Below are 24,457 nucleotides of genomic sequence, written 5' to 3'. Positions count from 1 at the left end.
CCCCAAGTCTGTTTTGATCTCCATTGTTTCTAAATTTTCACCATTTGGAAAGCACACTGTTCAATCCTTTCTTAGCTTCAAAGTGGATGACCTCACATTTGCCTATATTGAAATCTGTCGAAACAATTTTGCCCAGTCACTTAATCTATCACTATCTCCTCGTAATGTTGTGTTTCTATATACACAACTTATAAGGCTGCCTATCTTTGTCAAATTTGTATTTGTGGCTTTCTCTCCCATGATCTAAGTTGTTAATGAGTATTGTAAATAATTGTGGCCCCAGAACAGTGGTTTGTTGGATACTGCCAAACACATCCTGAAAGTTAGACTGTTTGTCCATGATCCTTACTCTGATTCCTGTCACTCAACCAGTTCCTGAACTGGATCAATGATTTGCTTTCGATTTCAGGAGCCTTTGCTTATGTCTCTAACATGGGACTTGATTGAATGCCTTCTGTAAGTTGATATAAGTAATATCCATTCTTCAGTCCACTACTATCACTACTTCTCGAAAAGGTTTAGTCAGCTTCCACAGTCATGACCCCTCCCTTTAAATGAATGCTGTGATTCCTCTAGGTAGGGAAACATGCTACATAAATGCAAACTTTTTCCATTTTGGCAATTTTTAAAGGAGCACTGTGCCTCAGGCATAGTTTGTTCATAATAAAAGTGCTAATGATTCTGCAAATTAAAATGTTCTCTATTTAGCAGTGTCAGTAAAACTGAAATTATATTTCTGCTATTTCATCAGGTTTACTGGTCTTTATGTTCTTGCATGGGCATTGACATTTCTACAGTCAATACCTTTCTCGTGTTTGACACGTTGTGTGATGGTAGAGGGGATAGTCTCACTATTCAGCCTTTGTTGTATCAGACTGAGAGTTTTATGGTTCTCAATGGCAGTGTACAATTGAGGCTTATCTCAACTATTTTAAAATCTGATTTAAAATTAGAACCAGAACATACTTTGAATAGTGAAAATAAGTGTGCATCTTGTGTCTGTCATTTCTTGGTCACATTTCAAATATCACGTAAATTTCTGTCTTAAAAATTCAAAGGAACAAAAAAACTTCATTTGACACAGGTGGTAAAGTCTTTTGATCCTCATAACTAAATGACATGTTTGGAAAAAAAACATGTTGTGTAATTCTGTCCCTTGTTTATTGCTTATTTGACAGTGGTTGGGGCTTTATAGCACTCAGTACTGACCACTGACCTCAGCAGCACAGCAATTGCAGTGTACAATATTCCAACTGACAGCTTATCAGTTGAGTTATCACAAGCAAAATCATCACAATCTGCCAGTATTGGTGCAAATCCTGAACTAATTATCTTCAATACAGTGGTCAGTGAAATGTATTTTTATCTTAACAGTAAGACTTCTTTATGTGCATTGATCATATTGCAATTGAATTGTCATGACTTTTTTTATGCATTTGAAGTGAAAAGGCACGCATTGTGGTTTGTCTGATTCTAATAAGCTGTCCCTTTTATATGTAGGACGTTTCAGAGAGTTTTACCGTTGCCTAGTGAAAATTGGAGTGATTTGGTGGAGCACTGGTGCTGTCATCCTGATCCATTTGCCAAGGCCTTACGACCGAGGTTGGATGACTGTTTATTAGGCGACACTTTCCTACTTGTGAATGTGGCGAGCATTGATAAAACTGCAGTGCATGAAGAGCCAGCAGGGCAGTCAGATGTCAAGCAGAATGCAGTTCACAGTGGAACCCATGTGGTGCAGGTAGGGCTTTTGCTTACGACATATAGGACTTCCCCAATCCTTCAGCTTGACTTTGTTGATAATGTTAGATACTAGGGTTGAAGTCTTTATTTACATTTCTGCTTTAGTAGAGAGAGAAAAAAACTCTGCATTTATTTAATAACATTGAAAACACAATATCCCAAAGTCTTTTACAGCTATTGAAGTACTCGTGAAGTGTGGTAATGAAGGAAAACGAAGCTAAAATATTTCTCCAGTTATTTTTTAAGAGTACTTTGGGAAGAGAAGAAAGGGACATCCTCTTAATTTCTGTACTTGTCAAATTTAAATACTTGTAGAAAAGAGGCACCTCACGTCGATATTCCATTACATTGTTCCATGGTCTCAGCTTCCAGATTCACCTCATGATTAAAGTTTCAGGTGGCCTGGGAGGGAATAATTTCTTTGAAGAAAGTCGGGAAATCCACACGGAGCATGCAGTTCAGGTTGGTGTCACACACTAATTAGTACCCACTTTAACTGAGAGTAACCCTGGTCAGAGAGCATCATGTGACCACGTCCTTGACGGGGGATTTATGAGAAAACCATACTATATTATTCCTCCTCCGTCATCAGGGGTCGATGATGGGCTCTAAGAATGTGCCATGAGGCAGTTTGCTCGTGGTATGGAGGAGAAAGATTGGCCAGCTGGGTGCTGCTTTAGATTCTTAAGTATTGTTGGAACTGCACTCATCCAGGCAACTGGGCAACACTTCATCACACTCCTGACTTGCGCCTTGTACATGGTGGACAGGCAGGTGAGTTATTCCCCTCCCGATTCTCAGCCTCTGACCTGCTGTTGTAGCCATAGTGTTTGAATGCTTAGTCCAGTTCAGTTTATGACCGATGGAAGGTTGTAGTGGGGGATTCAGCGGTAGTAAGGTAAGGGGAGTTGATTAGATATCCTCTTGTTGGTGGTAGACATTACCTGGCCCTTCTTTGGCGTGAATGTTACTTTTCAATTATTAACCCAAGCCTGATGGTTGTCCAGATATTAATACGCATTGGCATAGACTGTTTTACTGCTTCAGGAGCTGTGAATGGTGTTGAACATTGTGTTATTACCAGCAAACATCTCAACTTTTGGCCTTGTGTTGGAAGGAAAGGTTATTGAAGAAGGGGACCACTACCTGGAGGCACTGATGCGGTGATGCCCTTGGACTGAGATGATTTGTCTCCAACAGCGACAGCCATTTTACTTTGTGCTAGCCATGTGTCCAGCCAGTGGGGAGTTTCCCTGATTCTCATTGACTTCACTTAGAGCTCTGTGTTACCATACTTGGTCAAATACTGCCTTAATATTAGCAAGACAACTTTAAGTATACACTCAAAAAAGCCCCTTGAAATAAATGGCAACATATCGTTTGCCTTCCTAATTGCTTGCTGCACCTTCAAGCTAATATTTAGCGACTTATGGACAAGGACACTCCAGATGTTTGGTCACCCAATCTCTCATCATTTAATTATATATCATTTATATGACTCTTAACTGCCCTCTGAGCAATTAGGGATGGACAATAAATGCTGGCCTATCTGGTGACACTCACCTCCCGTGAATGAACAAAACAAAAATTTATCAATTAAGTATACTGGCTTTTTATATTTTCTACTAAGGTGAATGCCCTCAAGCCTTATTTGCATTATATTCTGTCTGCCATATTCTGGTCCATTTACTTAGCCTGTCCAAGTACTCTTAAAGATTCCTTGCACTCTCCTCATAACTTGTGGTCCTATCCATTTTGGGGTCATGAACAAATTTAGAAATATTAACAATAGGTCCCCACATCCAAATCATTTAGCTTGTGTTCAGTTGTAGACCCAGCTCTGACACTTGTGGTACCCCCATTAGTAATAACCTGCTGTCCTGAAAATGGTCCATTTATTCCTGTTCTGTATTCCATCTATAGCCAGTTCTCAATCCATACTAGAACATTCCACCCCTCACCCCTCAACATCATGTGCTCTGGTTTTATTTCCTAAAGCCTTTTGAAAATCCAAATAATCCATAATCATTGGTTCTCCTTTGTTTATGCTACAATTAGCATAAAAAAACTTCCAAACAAGTTTTTTGTCAAACATGATTTCCCTTTCAGCAATTGGTGTTGAATCTGTGCAGTTCTGCCAAGGTATTCTAAATGTCCAGCTATCACATCCTTCAGAATTGATTCTAACATTTTCCCTGCCATGAACATAAAGTTTGTATTTTTCATTCTCCCTTTTCCTTCTTAAGTAGAGACGTTAAATTTACATTCCAGGAAACTTTCCAGAATTGATAGAATTATGAAAGATGAAAGATAATCTTTATTGCTTTTTCTTCAACGCTGTATAAAGTTCATCTGGTCCAGTGATAATCAACAATGGATTCATGGTCATCATTGGACTCTTAATTCCAGATTTTTGTTGAATTCAAATTCCACCATCTACTACGATGGGATTCGAACCCGTGTCCCCAGAACGTTACCTGGGTCTCTGGATTATCAATCTAGCAATAATACCACTAGGTCATTGCTTCTCTTGAGTATATGTTTTTTTGATTAGTTTTTCAAACCTTGAAGTTAAGGAATAGGGTCAGTAGTTCTGTGCATTTAAAAAAAGTAGGGAAAAGCAGTGTTGTTGCCTAGTGACTGAAGTGTAAGTAATATTCAGTTTAGTTTGCAGATTATTTTAAATGACTTGGGAAGACACATCAGATGAAGAAAATTTAGAGACTCAACATGCAGAAATTCACCAGAAGAAAACTGGTTACAGCTATGTCAGCCTGAGCAAAAAACTGTAATGTAGAGACATAGTGATAAACCCTTTGTTGGGATTTGGTGATTGTAAGGATATGCTGGGGAAAAAAAGGAATTCTGTGGGTTGAATCCTTTTGTGATGTTTGTGATGAAATCTTTTCAATCTTTTTATGTCGTGTAATATAGTTCTTGTTTGATCTTGTCATTAAATTATATTTTTAGTAAAAGAACGCTGGTAACTAGAAGCAGGAATAGGCCATTCAGCCCCTCAAGTTTGCCTTGCCATTCTATAAGATCATGGCTGATCTGCTGCAGGCCTCGACTTTTGTGTGAGCTCCTCATAGCCCTCAGCATTCTATTTCAAAAGTCTCTGTACCTCCTCTTCAAATACTTTCAATAATCTAACCTCGGCAACTCTCTGGGGTAGAGAATGTATTACCCTCCAGGAGAAGAAGTGAGTTTCCCCTTATTCTGTAACTGTGTGCCCTAGCTTGAGAATATTAGTGGAGACATCTTTTCAATATCTATCCTGGCAAGCCCTTTCAGAATCTTTTATATTTCAGTCAGATCACCTGTCCTCCTAAACTCCAGTAAATATAGCCTGACCTCTTTTGTCATTCTTTATAGGTCAACCCCTTCATCCCACCACTCAATCTAATGAGTCCCTTTTGAACTGTCTCCAATGTCCTTTCTTAAATACATAACTGAACACGGTACTTAAAAGCACTGCGCAATTGAAATAAGATATCCCTGGTTTTAAACTCCAACCAGCTAACAATAAAGACCAAAATTCCATTTGCTGCCTCAACTATATGCTGCACCTGCTTGCCAAAGTTTGTATTTCATACACAAGAACATCCAGATCCCTCTGTGTTGCTTTTTTTTCGGAATCTCTCTCCATCTAAATAATAGTCTGTCTTTTGATTCTCCTTGCCAAAGTGATCACCTCCTAAGTTCCTACATCAAACTGTATCTTGCCAAGTTTTTGCCCACTCACTCAACCCATCTGTATCTCTTTCAGATTCCTTGTTTTTTTGATTGTGGCTAACACAAAGCAAGGACCGGGGTTTCTGTATTTAACAAGAGCTACTATTTAACACAAATTAATGGATTCTAATCACAACTAAACAACTATAAACTGTCCAAATGTGACTCGACCGGTCAAAACTGTGACCCTTTTACCTACTTGGTTGGCAACATAAATAGGTGGCAATAAAGACTTAAAAAAAATTTTTGCCTTGGTCAATTGATTTTTCTCCCCTGATCCAGGAAAGGAGTAAACCTGATGAACATTAATATGCGTACATTATTCATTTCCCATGATTTGCATCTTTTGCTTGGAACTTAAGATGCTCGTTATTAAAGCCTTTTGGCCTGATATTATTGTCCTGATGCAGGGTTACGGTTCTATTAAGAGTCACATTGAGACAACCAATTAAAAATTATGCTGTATTTCTTCATTTCCCTAGGAGGCCTCTCGATAACTTTCTAGCAGCCACGGTTGGCTCGGTTCAGTCATTTTTCTGTGATTGGTCAATGGGAAATGTGTTAAAAAGGGCCAAACACTTTTATCCCCTTTTCCTTGCTCAAGGTTGAAATATGTCACTTTTATGCCACCTTCCATCTAGAGTGGCAGCTGCCAAAGCTCCCTAGTTGAAGCTTAAGGGATTTGGAACACAGTCTAATATAGAGTTATATAGACTGCAAGGATATCTCTGTTTTACATAAAAATGAATGCCTGTTCTGTATCATCATGTTGTTCACTTTTTGGTTTCTTGCAGATGGAAAGTGAAAATAACACAATAGTTTGCACTCGCTGTAGAAAGTTGCTGGGAATTGTGACTTCATCAGGTATAATGTGGATTTATAACTCTGATATTTCAGAACAGTGTCTAGATATTTGGATTTCCCATTGCCTCTGTGTCATTCTCTTGATTGCATTTTACTCCTTTTAACTTTCCACTTTCTCTTTCACTCCACTGTTATGTCTGCCTCTTTAAACGTGCTTCTCTCTTCCTCTGTTGCTTTCTTGCTCCTTTGGTTCGACTTGCTCACTCAATTTCTTTAATCCCATTGCACGGATTTGCTTAATTATTGTCTGCAGCCTCAACTTTGCCGGTTTGCTGCTGCAGGGCTTGGTGGTGACCTGAAAGCCTGTGCTAATGGCAATAGTTGGAGGAGCTGCATGTGACATATTTTGCTTATTGAGTTCTATGTGGGATTGATTGGACGGCCAGCTAATGAAAGTTTTGAACTGCACTCGTAAGAATAGAACTGCATGTGGTTGAGGACCAAGATAACAGCCCACCACTGTGGTCAGCATCTACATTGGGACTTAGTTATAAATTGAGCTGAATAGCTTGGCTGGGTTCTCTCTGAGGAATCAGTGCTGAAGAAAGGTCACCGGATCCGAAACATAAACACTGCTTTCTCTTGACAGATGCTGCAACACCTGCTGAGTTTTTCCAGCAATTTCTGTTTTTGAGGCTGTTCATCCCATTGTGCCTGTGCCAGCTCTTTGAGGAAGCTGTCTGATTTAGTCCAGCACCTCTTTATTCTAAACTCCTAATGCAGTGCATTACTGCTCGTCATTTGAAAGTTCCTTTGGGATCTGCCTTCACCTTCTTTTCATTTAATGTCTTTGAAATTTTAACAATCATTTGGAGGGGGCACGGTGGGTGTGGGGGCGCTGTTGTGGTGGGGATGGGGATGTTTCTTTCCCCTCTAACTCTATTGCCAATTATTTTAACTCCCTGATCTCTGGTCAGTGACCCATTCCCAGACGAAAATATTTCCACTACTTTTGTTTTTAGTTTTCACTCACTGGTTTGACCTGCATTTGTTGCCCATCTCTTATGGTGCTGAGGAAGTAGTGGTAAACTGGTGTAGTCCATGTGATGTAGCAACACCTATGGGGCGTGTCAGAGAGGGATTTCCAGGATTTTCAACTAGCAACATGAAGGAACTTGTCAAAATCCTTCATTGTTTTGAATTTCTGTATCAGGCTTCCATCTGACATTAAAAGGACAAGGTCACTGCTCCCAGAACTTCTTCCAATCTTGACCCCATTTTAATGCTTGAGAATTGATGCAAGCCCAGAGCTGAGTGGGGAGTATTGGTGGTTGGTCGAGTAGGGGATGGGGTTGTGTGGATTTCAGTGGTTTTGAACACATGGATGCAGCCTCAGAGCTGGGAGTTGTGTATCTACGTCAGTGCCAATCCAAGGACTGTCTCAACATAGTTACCATTGATGCGTGTGAACTAGACACCCCATCTGATTGTCCCTGTAGTTGAGATTTGGGAACATTGACATAAGATCCTAGGAAGTAGGAGCTGGAAAATGCCATTCAGCCCATTGGGCCATTCAGTAAAGTCATAACCGATCTGATTATGGGCTTTCTTGCTAATCCCCTATATCCTTGACATCGGTGTAGATGAGAAATCTACACTGGGTGAAAAGATGGTGCCAGCGCATGGCGACTCTTTGGGAGCAGATCTACAACAGATCTCATTCTTACATATCTTACCCTGATGTGCTTTATATGGTACGATCTGCCTGTATAGCACGCAAAACAACATTTTTAAGACCAAAGACTAGAAGACATAGGAGCAGAAATTAGACCATTCAGCCCATCGAGTCTGCTCCGCCATTCAATCATGGCTGATAAGTTTCTCAGCCCCATTCTCCTACTCTTTTCCCGTAACCCTTGATCCCCTTGATAATCAAGAACTTATCTGTCTCCATCTTAAATGTACTCAATGACTAGGCACCCACAGCCTTCTGTGACAGTGAATTCCATAGATTCACCACTCTCTGGCTGAAGAAGTTTCTCCTTATCTCTGTTCTAAAGGGTCTTCCCTTTACTCTAAGGTTGTGCCCTCAGGTTCTAGTCTCTCCTACCAATGGAAACATCTTCCCAACATCCACTCTCTCTAGGCCATTCATTATTCAGTAAGTTTCAATTAGATTCCTCCTCATCCTTCTAAACTCCATCAAGTATAGACCCAGAATCCTCAAACATTCCTTATATGTTAAGCCTTTCATTCCTGGGACCATTCTCATGAACCTCTTCTGAACCCGCTCCAGGGCCAGTTCATCTTTCCTGAGGTATGGGGCCCAAAACTGTGCACAATACTCCAAATGTGGCCTGACCAGAGCCTTATGGAGCCTCAGAAGTACATCCCTGCTTTTATATTCAAGTCTGCTCAACATAAATGCCAACATTGCATTTGCCTTCCTAACTACTGTATATTTTTATATGTGAGAACAATAAATAATCAAAATAAAATCTGCCGTCAATATTTTCAATCACCCAGTCTCCACAGAAAAGGATTTCAGAGATGACTGAATCTCTGAGAGAAGACATCCTTCTGCATCCCTCTCACCTTTTAAACTCCAATGAGTCGACATGGACGAGTTAGACCGAAGGGTTTGTTTCCGTGCTGTACAACTATGACTCTGAGCAAGTCGGGTCTGTATCCAATTTTGAATGTTCGGAGGTGACCTCAGAGTTTTCCGGATTGTATGATATTTTCATGGAGAAAATGATGATGGAAGGAAAAAAAATGCCCTCTGGCACGTGGATCATTTACAAAAGATCAGAGATTCACGTTCAGTGGGGAATTCCTGAAGCCGGGTATCAGAATTATCTCCTCTGTAGTGATGTGATTGTTTCTGTGGATATTACAAGAGTGGTCAAGCTTTGATTCTTCACCTCTGGTTTTCACTGCATGACTGGAGATAGGGAGAAAGTGAGGGTTATAGAGGAGGAAAGAAACAGAACTGACACTAAACCAAAAGATCTGTGGCTTATTTTCACTTTCTTATTTAAATAATTGAAAATTGACATTTGTAATTTTCCAATTCAAATGGAAATTCTTAAAGTTATAAAGTTTGGGAAAAAACTGAATTTATTTTTTGTCACTTTGGGATGTAAGTTATCAAGTTCTGAAGATTTATCTGTCTGAAGCCCTATTATTTTCTACACTGCTGCCTTATTAACAAATTAAGCACAAGTTTGTCCCAAAGTTTTCAGTTCACCTTTGCCTTTTGTTCATTATCCAATAATGTCTCCTGTTTGAATACATCCACAGAAAATTACACTACACCTTGTTTAATATATCTTCTCCAGTTAGCCTTCCTATTCCCAGGCAGCTTTTTCTTATTTATTAACTTCCTTTGTTGCTTTTTGTGCCTGTCCCAGTCTCCTACATGAACTATACGGAAATAGTTAGAAATTAATAATAGATACATAAAGGGATTGTGAAGAGAAATATGTTGGATGTATCAAAGCTGACAGCAAATGTTTTGCAGTGCTGTGCAAGTTAGAAGTGTGTTGCTGCTTTACAGTGTTTGAATGCATGATGTCTAAAGGCCAGCTCTTCATTATTTTGTCAGTGTGGATATGTTGAGATGGCTCTGGTTTTGAAGTCTTCACCTGCATTTGATAATTTGTGGACTGAATTAAATTATGTAGCTTGGCAGACTTGGTCATACTTTCAAAGTGAATGTCGAGTTACTCACCACTGTATCCAGATGCTTATTTTGTGTAGGAGTGGATTGCATCCTGAGAGAGAGGACAAACTATTGGTGTGTGGAGGAGGACAGCAGGCCAGGCAGCATCAGAGGAGTAGGCAAATTGATGTCTCGGGTCGGGACCCTTCTTCAGAAATGGGCCATTTCCGCACCGTGTTATCTCTGACTCCAGCATCTGCAGTTCATGCTATCTCTGAACTATTGGTGTGGTGTGTGCTAGCTCTCACACCGAAAACACCTGGGGCCTGATTTCATCTCCATGTGTGAATCTGTTTTGTCCGTGTTAAAATCTCACCCCTTGTGTTTCCGAGAAGTAGTCTGAGTAGCTAGAAGGAGGGGTCCTGAGGGCAGTGTAAATTACAGGGCTACATCCAGTGCAGGGCAGAGGTGTGGACCTCTCCCAGAAATCTCTCTTTAAGGCAGGCAGCTCTCCTTACATTTCTGGAGACTGTCTTGGTTCGGGTGCAATGTGTAGGATTTGAGGAATGCATTGTATTTAATGTATCTTCCTTAGTGCGCACACTTTTAATTGTCAAACTCAAAACCTGATACTTTTTAATTTTAAAAGATGTTTCCCTGATTAATTTAGACTTCATGATCAATAAAATAATAGCTACTGGAAGTTATAGTGTAAGCATAACTAAAGAGACATCAGTGCATATGACAATTTGATAGGATATGTTTTCAAGTGATATGTAAAGCAGAAATTTATGCACCAGTTCCATTACATTGCAGGTGTTTGAATTATTTTCTTACAGATACCATTAAATTTTATATCACTGAGGTGCTGGTCCAACCTTTGACAAATAAGACTTTGAAAAGACAGATACGTGAAAGGTAATGTTTCTTCACATTGATAATTCCAACATGTCTCTGTGATCGTAATGCTAATATTTGTTTGGCATTGATGATGGCTGAAAGCTGACTATATTAACTTTAACCCTGACCATTATAATCAAGCATTACAGTTTTAATCAATAAAAGAAATAGAATCTTTCATCATATAATGAGCTAGCTATCTAGCCTCACAAACTCTGGGGATTTCGCAGCAGGGGTGAACATAATTCTTTTTGTCGATGTCTCCTTTTTGATTTTCAAGTGCTACTTTTGGTGTTCAGGGGTTTTTCTTCATTGTCACTAACTCTTTGTTAGATAATGCAGCCACGTATGAACATTACAGCCTGTGTTTGTATTGATGTATGGGTATTTGGAATGAAGTGAGACGGAATTGAAAGAATTCAACCATGTCCTTAAAATCAACACTGTTACATTAAACTTAAAACTACAATACAAGGAAAGCATTAAGTTCCCAGATACTGCTGTCCTGAAATTGGCACAAGACAGCTGACATAAGTTAGCTACAAAAGTTTTTTTTTAAAATAAAGCACTTTTGCCATTACCATAATCATGTTTTCTGTGGACTGGTGAGGTTTTAGCTAAATATTTGCATGTTTCTCTCTAAAAGAGACACAACACCTCAGGCAATTCTCAGGTATCTGAGACACTTTGAGACATGACAACACATAAATGTCAATCGTTCTGAAATAAACCTGCTCAGTATTAAATTACTCAATTGACATGCTGTTCATTCTAATGACATCTGCTATATCTTTGTGAAATGGTTAAAAACTTTTCTGTCCCCCCTTCGATGCTCCGTGTCTCCCTCCTTTTGAAGTCCCTCACCTCTCTCTGTCTCTTCCCCCCCCCCTTCTCTGTCTCTCTCTCTCTTTGTCTTTCTCTCCTTCTATCCTTCTCTCTATCTCCCACCCAACCCCACCTCTCTCTCTCTCTCCCCTGCCCTCCCCACAGCTTGCCCACTTCTCCAGTTCTGGCAGTGCCACCCATTCCCTCCAGTATTCCCCCAGCAGCCTGATTCCTTGCTGCCACTCACCCTCATTCTGGTCCTCCAATCCCAGGCTGCTTCTCTCTGTATTTGCTGCTGAAAGGCTCATAGTTTGCACGTGAGAACCAGCCTCCGATTGGAGGAGCAGCTCCTCATCGATTCTGGCCATTCTATTTATGCAAGTGACTTTTCTACAGTTTTTTAGCAGACTTTTGCGGGGTGAATCCACCTGCAACCCCCCCTCCCCCCCCTCCTCCACCACCACCAATGCATTTATCAGAGTTGCTTTGAAGAGATTTTGGACTCTGTAGCATCCTGCCCTGGTGTGAATTATCATCTTCCGGTGGGGGCGGTAAATGGAAAGATTTCACTGATTGAAATGTAGCTTTAAATTTTTCTTTAGATCTTGGTTTGTGGAGACTGTGATTGCTGGCCGGCTGAAGGAGTTATCATCTGCTCAGTGTAGCTTCAGGTTCTGTATTCAGGGGCACAATGGTAAAACCTATATTCTGGTAAGAATCCTTTTTTCTGGACCTTGCAAAATAAGGCCATGTCTGCTTATTACTCATGACAGTTCTTGAGTGTTTATGAAATGCCAGGAGTTGATTTTACCTTTCATTATAAAGTTACAAATCGATTCTTTTACTGAAGATCGACAATGGGTTGCCTTTCAAATTTTACCTCTAGATGGCAGAGTTTGAACATGTATTTAAAAGCAATTGGTGGAGTGGGTTTTTGTACACAATTTGTCATAGCCCTTTTATTGTCCTTGAAAAAACACTGTCTCTAAAGTGATACGGCAAACATTTTGTGTCTCATTAATTAGCATTTTCAGACTGTCACTTTCAATGTGTGGTGGTAAAATGTTGCTCTTTCAAGACACCTCTGTGTACTTTGATTAATATTCTTTCTGATCCTGTTTGTAGGAAAGAGACATATACTGTGCCTGACATTCAAAAATAATTTATTATTAGAATGATAATTAAACTGCTCTGATGTAGTTTAAATAACCTGTCAGTTACAGTCTTTCTGTTATGAGTAATAATTTTGTCCTTCTCATGTATAGCTGCTTTTGTTCTGGATCTATTCCGCATTGCATCTTTCCTGCTGTAGAAGGGTGTCTTTGAGGGAGCAGTAAAATAAGTGCATCCTATAATAGAAGAAATGCTGAATCTAGACAAATCCTTTTAAACAGCAATTGTGCAGTGGTTTAGTTTCTGCTGAGGTGATATTTTGAAATTGTTGCTCTGTGCACTTTTGTTATTGCAAAATGAAATTGTGAAATATCTAGGTAGGGTTGGAAACCTACCTACAGCTGAAATAATACTGCTGTTCTCATCAAGATAAAATTGAATGTATAATGTAGGGTATGAAAGATCATGTCAGTTGTGAGCATTCAGAATGATCAGGAGTTTTGATGAGGTAGTTGAGGAAACCTTTTATTCACCAGTTGGTGAATTGGTAGCCAGGGGCAATACGTTTACAATCATTACCAAGGGAATGCAACGAAAGGTTAGGAATTCTTTCCATGCAAATAAAGAAAGTATCAGAAACTGTGATGGATACAAAATACCTAATTGGCTTTACTGACAAATGGATAAATATTTGAAAAACAAAAACTATAAAGAGCATGGCAGAGTAATTAAGTGGGGAGGTCTTTCAGATAACCAGCATTGTGTTGAATTGACTCTCGTGTAGTAAGATTAGAGCACTTTTAAATGATTTAATTTAAGTCTCTGATGGGGTTGACAGCGGTGATTGGGACAAATATTGGAGATTTGTCTTTGAAGTGAACTCTGTTGAGTTCACGACACAGACATTGAGCACAGTCTGTAAAAGAAACTAGTGGGATGAACAAGTTTACTTACTCTGTTATTTCCTGAATTTATATTTTCTGAGCTGCTAATTGATTTTTCAGTGTTGTTTTTTGAAGAGGGAAGGAGATTCGGATCAGGAAGCATAGAAAGGCCGAGTTAATTGGGAGTAAGACTTTCAAGGGAAAGGAGTACACAGTATTTAAAAATAAAAGACCTTTCTTTATTGAAGGTTTAAAACTTTGCTGTCGCTGGCTCCGACTGTGGTTGGTCTGTGGTATCACTTGAATAGCAAGTACACAGTGTCATAGACTCAGTACTAAGTTAGAGTTACACTGACTCAAAAGTTTTAATAATATTCATGAAGATTGAACCTGTGTGATTACTGAGCAGCACACATCTAGGGAAAGGCTTACCAATAACATTGTATTAGGGTTTTCAGGAACACGGAAAGGTTTTAAGGCCCTTCAAAACTATTAACTGATCAATTTCATCTTCCTACCATCTTACTATAATGCTGAATCCTTTAGTTCTATAAACCTCTGAAATCCATTAGCCTGATTCACCTCAGTGGCTAATTTTTAGTTAATGGTTTAACATCTCCGACCATTTGGTTGGAAAATAAGCCTCCACCACTCCCCACCCCGACCACATCCCACTGCATTTTCTATTTTTTTATTTCAGCCCCTCATATTTGAAGTTTTCATCTGAGTGAACAGTTTGACCTTTTGAACTTCGCTTTTTCGTTTTCATTAAGTAGTTTAATATTTAGTTGGGATTAGAGATGATTCTATGTTAATCAAAACTTTCATTTTTATTAAAGTTAATTGCTCATGCTGATAATGGTGGTGTTTGGATATTATACATTTCTTGTTGGTTTTGGATATTATACATTTCTTGTTGGTAGCACTTTATGAAAACTCTGGTTGGATCACTGATGTATGGAACTAGGCTGGTCCAGTCTTTGTGACTGCTTTATTATTTCATCCAAGTATTTCATAATTTTAGAATTATTAACACAATGAGACCTGGCTGCACATTTATGTCATGTACTCTGTGAAAAGGATATCATGCCAAGGGAAAAAAAACTTGTAAAAAATGTGCAACATTTCAGTGGTATAATGGCATAATGAGAGTGGGAAAGGTCACATGGGAACCTTATTGCTATTGTGTTCTTGCAACATTTTGAATCAATGGACTAAATCCTACTGAAAAATATGGTGTGTTAATGATACATATTGCCACTAGTACACAAGTTGAATATCAGGTTCAGGGAATTAAGTGTTGTTGTGTGATTTAAAAATCTCCAAACCTGGGCCCAGGAATAAAGTAATTTGTGGTAGAATCAGAAATCCAGAATGAATAGTCTCCTGAATGTCGTGCAGAATCTAACTGCAAACGTCGATGGCTTGCTGGTGGCGAATGGAAAGACTGTGGGTCTCGTGTAGCATTGCTCATCAGGCCTGGATGAAGCATTTCTACCTTTTTGCATTGACTAGGACAAAAAAGGCAGTTATCTCATGGATTCAGCTCCTCTTTCCTCCTTTTAAGCTGCTAATTTTCCTGAGCCTTGAGAAACTCAGCTTCCAGTGATTTAAAATAAAATATCGATTCAAATAGAGAAATGCAATCTCTCAATACTTTTTGAAAGACCAGCCCATTTTTAACAAGTGATTTACCCAATTACTCCTTGTCTTGGAGCTGGATAAGTTCACGATAGCTTTGTTTCTCTCTCTCATTTTTTTTGTTGCATTTTAACCTCTGCAATGATCTGCTTTTGAGAGATGAGGCGCAGCCCATTATTCCTGCAATCTTGATTTGGGATTTCCTGGAATAATATTCCTTTGACAGAATTGTTTAACCTCAGTGTGAAGCCTGGACTCATTATACCAATATTTTAAAAACTCTGAAATGCCTGGGTGGAAGTAATGCAAAATACCCAAAAGGCCAGGATTCATCTGTGGCTGCAGACCACAGATTCGACCAGAGCTTGTAAAATGTGAACAATAATAGTGCAGACATGCATGGGAGCATTGTAACAACATCAGCAGTGTTTGGGTCTTAGTACCAGATGTGTTATTAGGATAAACATCAAGGAAGAAGCTAGGCACTTGCCCCATTAGAATCAGTGGGAAGCATTCTGTGTTCGTCAATGCCCCCGTAAATAGGTTGTGTTGCATGTTCAGCCCTCATTATATTGCTGTGGAAGTGTTCTGGTTTCTGAGGTTGAAGGAGATGTGCACCAATGGGTTAGATAAATCAATGGCAGCACTGATTTACAATGTCAGTTTGTCACATTGTGAAACTTAATGCAATAAATTCAGCTTCTATATCCATTGCGGTTTAAGCTGTCAATTTATACACCAACACAAACTGTGGAGCAGAACAAGCTTGCCCTGGCAATCCTATAATTTGATTTAAGGAGGCACATCTTCTACACCAGCATATCATGTGTGTAATTTTTCTTACTTTCTATAGCATCAACAACTTAACCATGAATTATATTTTTGTGTGGATTCATAAACAAAATTCTCTTAGATTTTTTTACTTAGCAGCACAGATGACCCAATTGTAATCCTAACTAGGGCAATAAGAATAAACAAAAGAGTACACCTATTGCTGAGAAATTGAAGCTTGTGGTTTTAGACTAAACAGATGCATTATGCACAGTGGTGGATGTTCCTTGGATTTGTTCATATTAAAGTGGTGATTGCACAGTTTATTTGGAAGATAACGTGAAAAGTGCACAGCAAAGGATAAGGGAGAACTTGAGGAAGATTGAGGGTTGGTCCCGGACCCTTGAGTACAGAGTGACAGAGATTTGCAGAGCTCCCAGCTTTGGTTACATTATTTATATTGGTATAGATTTTATGACAGTAACAACAGTGAAAGTGGAAACTGGCAGATACATCTGGGACTGTACTTTCAGATGCTCTTGGTGGAATCTGGGTGTAGGAGCGATTGTTTAAAAATTATAGTGCCAGAGGGCGTCTCTGGATGGACTTTTACTAGCAAGCTTGCAGATTTTCTTTTTCTTCTTTTCATTCACAAATGACTAGATTAATATCGGATGTAAATTTATGTTATTGGGATGTAAATGCATCACCTCATTCTACACTGTTTCCATTGTCCCAGTCCCATTATATTTGCCCCTGACAGAGTTTCATTTCACTCATCAGATGAGATCTAGCAGTGGACTAGGGCTGTTAAAATTGAACTGCGGGAGTTTACACATCAGTTCCTGTGCAAGTAAATTTTAACTCATCGCTGATTTTACTTTGATCTATCCATGGGTATGAAATATGAGTGGTTGGCACTTTTAGAATAGAATGAAATGCATTGCTTTGCTTCAGTTAATTCCAGCCAATTCTTGAAGCATCTCATGTATCAGTACACTAAGATTTAGGATTGTGACCACCATTATACCACACCAAATTATCAAATTTGTGAAAGAGAATTCATACCAGAAAAATCCTAACCAAAACACCCAAACATAGGGATAGTAACTCAGAATCTGTGGAGAGATTTGTAGCTTAGAGTTCACACTGGTCTCCCGACCAGTCTGAATAAGTTTGAGGCAAGTTTTAAATGCTAACCGAGGTCTTTATGCACTGCAAGATGTTTTCAGCTTGTGGGAACTACAGCTCCGTAAACAGCATCTGGAAATACGAGAAGCTACCTTTCAAGTCTGATGTCCTTTTATTGCGATATGAATCACAGATCTGAAATGTTAATCCTGTTTTTCTCCCTCCATCTATGCTACCAAACCTGTTGACTATTTCATGCATTCTCTGTTTTTATTTTGAGTTAGGACTGTTTTGAGAAGTAAATTAGTTCTGGCATCATTTGGCATGACGAAACAAACAAGTCTGGCAATAATAGTAGTGATACCAATCCCAAGAAGAAAAGAGAGTCTGTAAAAGATGAAAGGACAGATTTTTAAACTAATCTGGGCTGCTCAGATGTATCATTGTGTCGATTCATTAGCTGTGAGATTGTGTTTTTATTCGTGTTCAGTGAGTGACATTACTCAGGAGGGCTTAACAGATAGGAGCAGGAGTAGACTTTTGGGTTCTTTAAAGCCTATTCTTCCACTAAATATGCTCATGGCTGGGCTTCTACCTTCATGTCCCTGCCCTTTTGCTTTGATTCCAAGAGACCCAAAATCTCTCTGTCTTAGCTTTGAATGTATTTAATATATTTGACAATATTTTCACAACCCTCTGGAAAAGACAGTTCCAATGATTCACAACTCTCTGAGCGAAGAAAGTTTTCATCGTCTTGGATGTGTCCGATGAAAGTCTGATTGAAGAAGTTAAGCCAGATGATGCGCCCAGCATCAACTGAATGGCACCGGTGTCCACGGCTGTGTTAGCTGTGCAGAGTCCTCCTACCCAGTATCTGGGAGCCTGTGCCGAATTCGGCAGCGCTGCCCCAAAGTCTAGTCAAGCAACAACTTGATTCAGTCAGTCTCTTGCAATCGTACCTTCGAACAGGCTGGGCCAGTGGGAGTACATGACGGTGCAGTAGCCAGAGCACATGGCTCCAGGGGACCAGATACACTTGGGTTGGGGTATGTGGAGCTGCTGTGTTTAGGTCATCGGGGATCGGGCCCTGTGATTTCTGCTCCTGGTTGCGGTTTACAGACAATGTCCCAGCCTCTTCCATCACCATTCCTTGGTATGTCCCATATCCATGTCAAGACAGGTTCACCAGGGCTGGCAGTCCACTGTTATTCAGTTGGGAAGGAGCTGCCCTGGGAGTCCTCACCATTTAGTCTGGGCCCCATTCTACATCATGACATCAGATCAAACAGGGACAAGGACATCTCCCTTCTGTTTGCCACCTACTACCCACCCATTCCCGGGCAGATGTATCAGTGTTCCTCCATGTTGAACACCACTTGGAGGCATCACTGAGGGTTTCAAGGATGCAGAATGTACTCTTGGTCGCTAATGTCAATGTCCACCACCAAAAGTGTCCCAGTAGTGCCTCTACTGACTGAGTACGTGGAGTCCTAAATGACATAGTCACTAGACTGGGTCTGTGGCCAGTGGTAAGGGAACAAACAGGAGGGAAAAACATACTTTCCATGATGGTATCGGTAACTACATACCACTGCACAGTCCTTGTGGAGATGAAGTCCTGCCTTCACACTGAGTATACCCTCCATTGTGTTGTTTGGCACTATCACCGTGCTAGAACAGATTTTGAACAGATCTCAGGACTGGGTATCCATGAGGCGCTGTGGGCCATCAACAGCAGTAGAATTGTACTCCAGCACAATCTGTAACCTCATGGCCCGGCGTATCCCCCACTCAACCACTACCATCAAGCCAGGGGATTAACTTTGGTTCAGTAGAGACTGCAGGAGGGCATACCAGGAGCAGCACCAGGCATACCTAAAAATGATGTGCCAATCTGGTGAAGCTGCAACACCAGACTCTTGCCATGCCAAACCAAGTAAACAGCAATTGGATGAATGCAGCCCAAACCACAGTTAGCAGCGCCCTTGATTGACACCTCAGCCAACACCTTCCAGGCTCACTCCTCATTGACCAAAACAGTGCATACCATCTACAAGATGGACTACAATTCCCTGAATCCTCAGACCTCCTAACTCTTTAGACAGCACCTTCTAAACCTCCAACATCTACCACCAGAAAGGTCAAGGGCAGCAAATGTATAGGAACACCATCATCTGCAACTTCCCCTGTATTGCTGGTTTCTGAATCAAAATCCTGGAACTCCCTCCCTCCCTAACAACACTTTGGGTGAACCGACACCAAGTGGTCTTCAGCAGTTCAAGAAAGCATCTCACCAGGGCAATAGCAATGGGTAATAAATATTGGCCCAACCAGCAGTGCTACGTCCCATAAATAAATTAAAATTGGCCTACATGATTGGCTCCTTCTCCTGAGCTTGTTCCCCTGTGTTAGAAACTTACAAACATATGAATTAGGAGCAGAAATATGCCGCTCGTGCCCTCAAGGTTACTGCTGTATTCCTACCATATCCTTTCACCCCTTGCGTGTGAAGAATCCGTCTAACTCCATCTTAAATCAATTCAAAGACTTTGTTCTACCTTTTGAGGAGAATTCCAAAGACTCTCGATACTCTGAGAGAAAGTTTCTCCTTGTCTCTGCCTTCAGTGGTGACCTCTTATTTTTAAACTATGACCCCCCGCCGAGGTTAAGTTTCTCCCGAAAAGGAAACATTGTTGTCACATGCACCCTGTCAAGGTCCCTCAGGATTTTGTACGTTTCAATCGTCACCTCTTAACTTCTAAAACTCCAGCAGAAACTAACGTAGTCCAATCTCACCTCATAAGGCAACCCAACCATTCCAGGTATGTCAAATAAACCTGCTCTGAACTGTCTCCAGCATGTTTACATCCTTCCTTAAATAAGACTCATGGATGTTTACAAAACTGAAGGCCGTTCTACTCATTGTGTTCACGCTGGTCAACAGAGATCTGATACTAATTCCATTTTCCAGTTTTTGGCCCATTGCACTGGAGCCTATGTCATGCAAGTAAATAGTCAGATACTGTTTAAATGTTAGAAGAATTTCTGACTCAACTACCCGTTCAGATAGAGAGCTCCAGACTTCCACCAGCCTCTAATTAAAAAAAAATTCTCAACCTTTTATCTCTTAGCCTTTTCCTTCTTACCTAAAACCCATGCCCTTTGGTTACTGACCCCTCTAGTAATCAAAAAAGTGCCTTCCTATCTACTCCATCTATGCCCCTCATAAACTTATAGACCTCTGTAAGGGCCCTCTCAACCTATGTTGCTGCAAGGAAGACAGTCCCAGTCTATTCAGTCTTTGCTCATAACTCAGACCTCCAGCTCAGACAACATCCTGGTGAATCTCCTCTGCAAATGTCTTCCTAACAACCCGTCGACCTGCCCTGCTACTTCAGGGAATCGATGGATATTCAGACTAAGGTCCCTCTGATCTTTTGTATTTTGAAGGGTCCAACCATTATTTGTGTATGCTTTGTTGGCTCTTCTCAAGTGCGTTACTTCACATGTGTCTGGGATGAATTGGATTTCCCAGCTGACCAGTTCTTTGATGACCACCTACAGTTTATTGCTATCCTTCTCACTACCACTTATCAATTTTTCTATCATATGCTAATTTTTGATCATATTCTCGACAATTAAGTCCAAATTATTAATGTGCAACACAAACAGCCAGGGTCTCAGCATTTAGCCCTGTGAAACTACACTGGAAAAAGACTTCCAGTCACAGAAACGCTCCTGTATTCTCACCCTCTGCTTCTTGCCTCTCGGCCAAGTTTGGATCCAAAATGCCTTTGTCTTGGATTCCATCGGCTTTTTGATTTGATTTGATTTACTGTAGCCACATGTACCTAAATACAGTGAAAAGCTTTGTTTTATGAGCAGTACAGGCAGATCATAGCAAACAAGAACATACAGATCATAGGGTGCTTAGACAGAGTGAGGCATACATGTTACACTGCACAGGAGGTGTGCAAAACAAGATCAACATTATTTGAACTTAGAGAGTCCACTCATCAGTCTAGTAATGGCAGGGAAGGAGCTGTTCTTGAACCTGTTGGTGCATATGTTCAAGCTTCTGTATCTTCTGCCTGATTGAGGAGGTTGTAGGAGATCCTTACCAGGGTGCGATGGGTCTTTGATGATGTTGGCAGCCTTTCTGCGGCAGCGAGCCATGTAAATGGAGTCCATGGATGGGAGGTTGGCTTCCGTGATGGTCTGGGCTGTGCACACCACCTTCTGTAGTTTCTTACGGTCCTGGGCAGAGCAGTTGCCATACCAGGCCGTTATGCACCCAGACAGAATGCTTTCTGTGGTGCATCTGTAAAAGTTGGTGAGCGTCCTTATGGACATGCCAAATTTCCTAAGCAGCCTGAGGAAGAAGAGGTGTTGTTGTGCCTTTTTGACCATCACATCTGCATGGGATGGCCAGGACAGATTGTCAGTTATCGTTATTCCTAGGAACCTGACGGTCTAGACCCTCTCTACCTCAGCCCCATTAATGTAGACGGGAGTGTCTCCTCCTCCTTCCTGATGTCAATGATCAGTTCTTTTGTTTTGCCGACGTTAAGAGAGAGGTTATTATCATTACACCATGACACCAAGCCCTTTATCTCCTTCCTGTATTCTGTATTTATGTTCGTGACCAGTCTGCCATGAGTCATCTTATCAAAAGCTTTGCTAAAGGCCACTTCAAATGTGTTGCCTTCGCCAACACTCCTGTTTACCTCCTCAAAAAATTCAAACAGATTTGTCAAACATAACCTTCCCAAAACAAATTCATGCTGATCATGCTTGATTAATCCATTGTCTCTCCAAGTGTGGGTATATTCTGTCCCTTAGAATTCTTTGTAAGGACTTCTGACCACCACCAAGGTTTGTAATTTCCTGGCCTATCACTTTGTCCCTTTTTAAATAATGGATGATGTTAGCAGTCCTCCAGTTGTCTGACACCTCAGCTGTGGATAGGGAGGATTTGTAAGTGACTGCCAGGACCTCTTCATAGAATCCCTACAGTCAAATAGAGGCCATCCGGCCCATTGAGTTTGCACCGATCCTCTGAACAGCGTCCCATCCCATTTTACTCCCCCAGCCTAGCCCTGTGACCCTGCATTAACCATGGTTAATCCACCTAGCCTACACATCCCTGGACACTATGGACAATTTAGCATGGCCAATCCGCCTAACCTGCACATCTTTAGACGGTGGAAGAAAACCATAGCACCTGCTAGAGAAGCACACAGACATGGGAGAATGTGGAAACTCCACACAGTCACCAAGACTGGAATCTAACCCTGGTCCTTAGCACTGAGGTTGCAGTGCTAACCACTGAGCCACCTTGCCTCTGTGAACAAACTGGGATGCATCTCTTCCAGGCATGCAGATGTATCCACAATTAAGTCTGCTAAACCCTCTGCTACCTCCTGTCTGCATTAATTTCTTCTAATATTTCACAGTCTTCTACCCTGATGTCTATACCTGTGTCATTCATTTCTGTTGTGAAGACCATGCAAAGTATTCACTGATGACAGTGCCCAAGTCTTCTGGGTAATTTAGGAATTACCTCTGTGGTCTGTAATGGGCCCTACTCTGCATAGTTATTCCCTTGCTCTTCGTATATTTTAAAATCTCTTATAGATTTTCCTTTATTCTACCTGCCAGTGTTTTCTCACTCATTCTCTTTACATTCCTAATTTACTTGTTAAGTTCCTCTTTGCATTTTTATTCTCTGCTAGGGACTGTTTTGAATTGAGATCACTGTATCTTCCATAAGTTTGTCCTTTTCTTTCCAAATCCTAACCTTTACATCTGTTGGTATCCAGGATTCTCTGGATATGTTCTCTTGGTCTTATCATTTGTCTTTATGGGAACGTATTAGTGTTGTTCTTGCATTATTTTTCTCCTTGAATGCCTCCCTCTGCTCTGACACAATTTTATCTGCAAGTAGTTGCTTCTAGTCCACTTGGGCCAAATTATATCTTATTTTAGTAAAATTTACCTTTACCCAGTTTTGAGCCTATTCCCAACCCATCCTTATCCATTTTCATACTATCCGAAATACAACTGAGTAATGGTCAGTATTTACAAAAGGCTTCCCTACTGACAGTCCTTATACCTGCCTGGGCTCATTTCCGAATATTAGGTGCAGAATCCCCATCACCAAGAAGATCAGCGCTGTGCACAAGATTCAAGATGTGGTCTTGCCAGTGCCCTGTATAACTAAGCATTGCCTCGTTACTTTTGTATTCAATTCCCCTTGCAATCGACAGTAACATTTTATTAATTTTCTCTCTGATTACCTGCATACTGTCCTTTTGTGACTTACACATGAGGACATCCAGATCTCTCTCAAAGCTCTGCAATCTCTCAGCATTTAGATAGTATGCTTTTTGTTTATTCTTCCTGCCAAAATGGACAATTTCACACTTTACCACCCTATACTCTGAGAGATCTTTGCCCACTCAGTAAACATATGTATGTCCCTTTGTAGTCTCTCCTACACAACTTCTTTTTCTGCCTGCCTTGTCATCAGCAAGTTTTGCAGCCATTCCTTTCACCCCTTCGTCTGAACCATTTGAATAAAATGTAAACAGTTGAGACTCCAGCCCTAGTCCCTGTGACATACAGCATGTTACATCTTGTCAATCAGACGTTGGCCCATTTATGTCTACTCTCTGTTTTCTGTCCAGCCAAATCTTCTATCAATGCCAACATCCTTCCCCCTACACCATGAGCTCTTACTTTCCACAATAATCTCTTGTGTTACTTTATTAGATGTTTTGTTGAAATCCATGTGCACTACATCAGCAGTTACCCTTTCTCCGCAACATGTCACCTTGTCATAAAGCTCTATTATGTTTACAAAACATGATTTCCCTTTCGTAGAGCCATGTGACTGCCTGATTACCTTGAATTTCTTTAAGTGCCCTGGTATAATGCCTTTAATAAAAGCTTTTAACTTTGCCTTCATGACAAGGGTTAACCTAACTGGCCTGTAGTTTCCTCTTTCCTGTTTGCCTCCCTCTTGGAACAAAGGATTTGCCCCTGATCAAGGGAATTTCAGAAAATTAAAACCAGTGTATCAATTATCTCAGTCTCTACTTCTTTTGGACCTGACAATGATATCTCTCAGGGAAGGTGATGGCCTAGTGGTATTATTGCTCGACTGTCAATCCAGAAACTCAGCTAATGTTCTGGGGTAACAAGGTGTAGAGCTAGACGAACACAGCAGGCCAAGCAGCATCAT

General features: G+C 40.6%; 1 protein-coding gene across 2 annotated transcripts in view; it reads left to right on the top strand.

Annotated features, from left to right (window-relative positions):
- Positions 1 to 24,457, top strand: part of ube3d (ubiquitin protein ligase E3D) — a 121,179-nt gene that overhangs the window by 10,159 nt on the left and 86,563 nt on the right. For both annotated transcript variants that reach the window (XM_048597475.1, XM_048597476.1), the window contains exons 4-7: positions 1,501 to 1,741; positions 6,273 to 6,342; positions 10,786 to 10,864; positions 12,274 to 12,382. In XM_048597475.1, the coding sequence (XP_048453432.1) occupies positions 1,501 to 1,741; positions 6,273 to 6,342; positions 10,786 to 10,864; positions 12,274 to 12,382 (499 nt within the window). The remainder of the gene's footprint in view (positions 1 to 1,500; positions 1,742 to 6,272; positions 6,343 to 10,785; positions 10,865 to 12,273; positions 12,383 to 24,457) is intronic.

Source organism: Rhincodon typus, chromosome 5 (assembly GCF_021869965.1).
Source record: "Rhincodon typus isolate 14 chromosome 5, sRhiTyp1.1, whole genome shotgun sequence".
NCBI classification, from domain to species: Eukaryota; Metazoa; Chordata; class Chondrichthyes; order Orectolobiformes; family Rhincodontidae; genus Rhincodon; species Rhincodon typus.
Note: the sequence above shows the minus strand (reverse complement) of the source record. Positions and strands in the feature narration are given on the sequence as shown.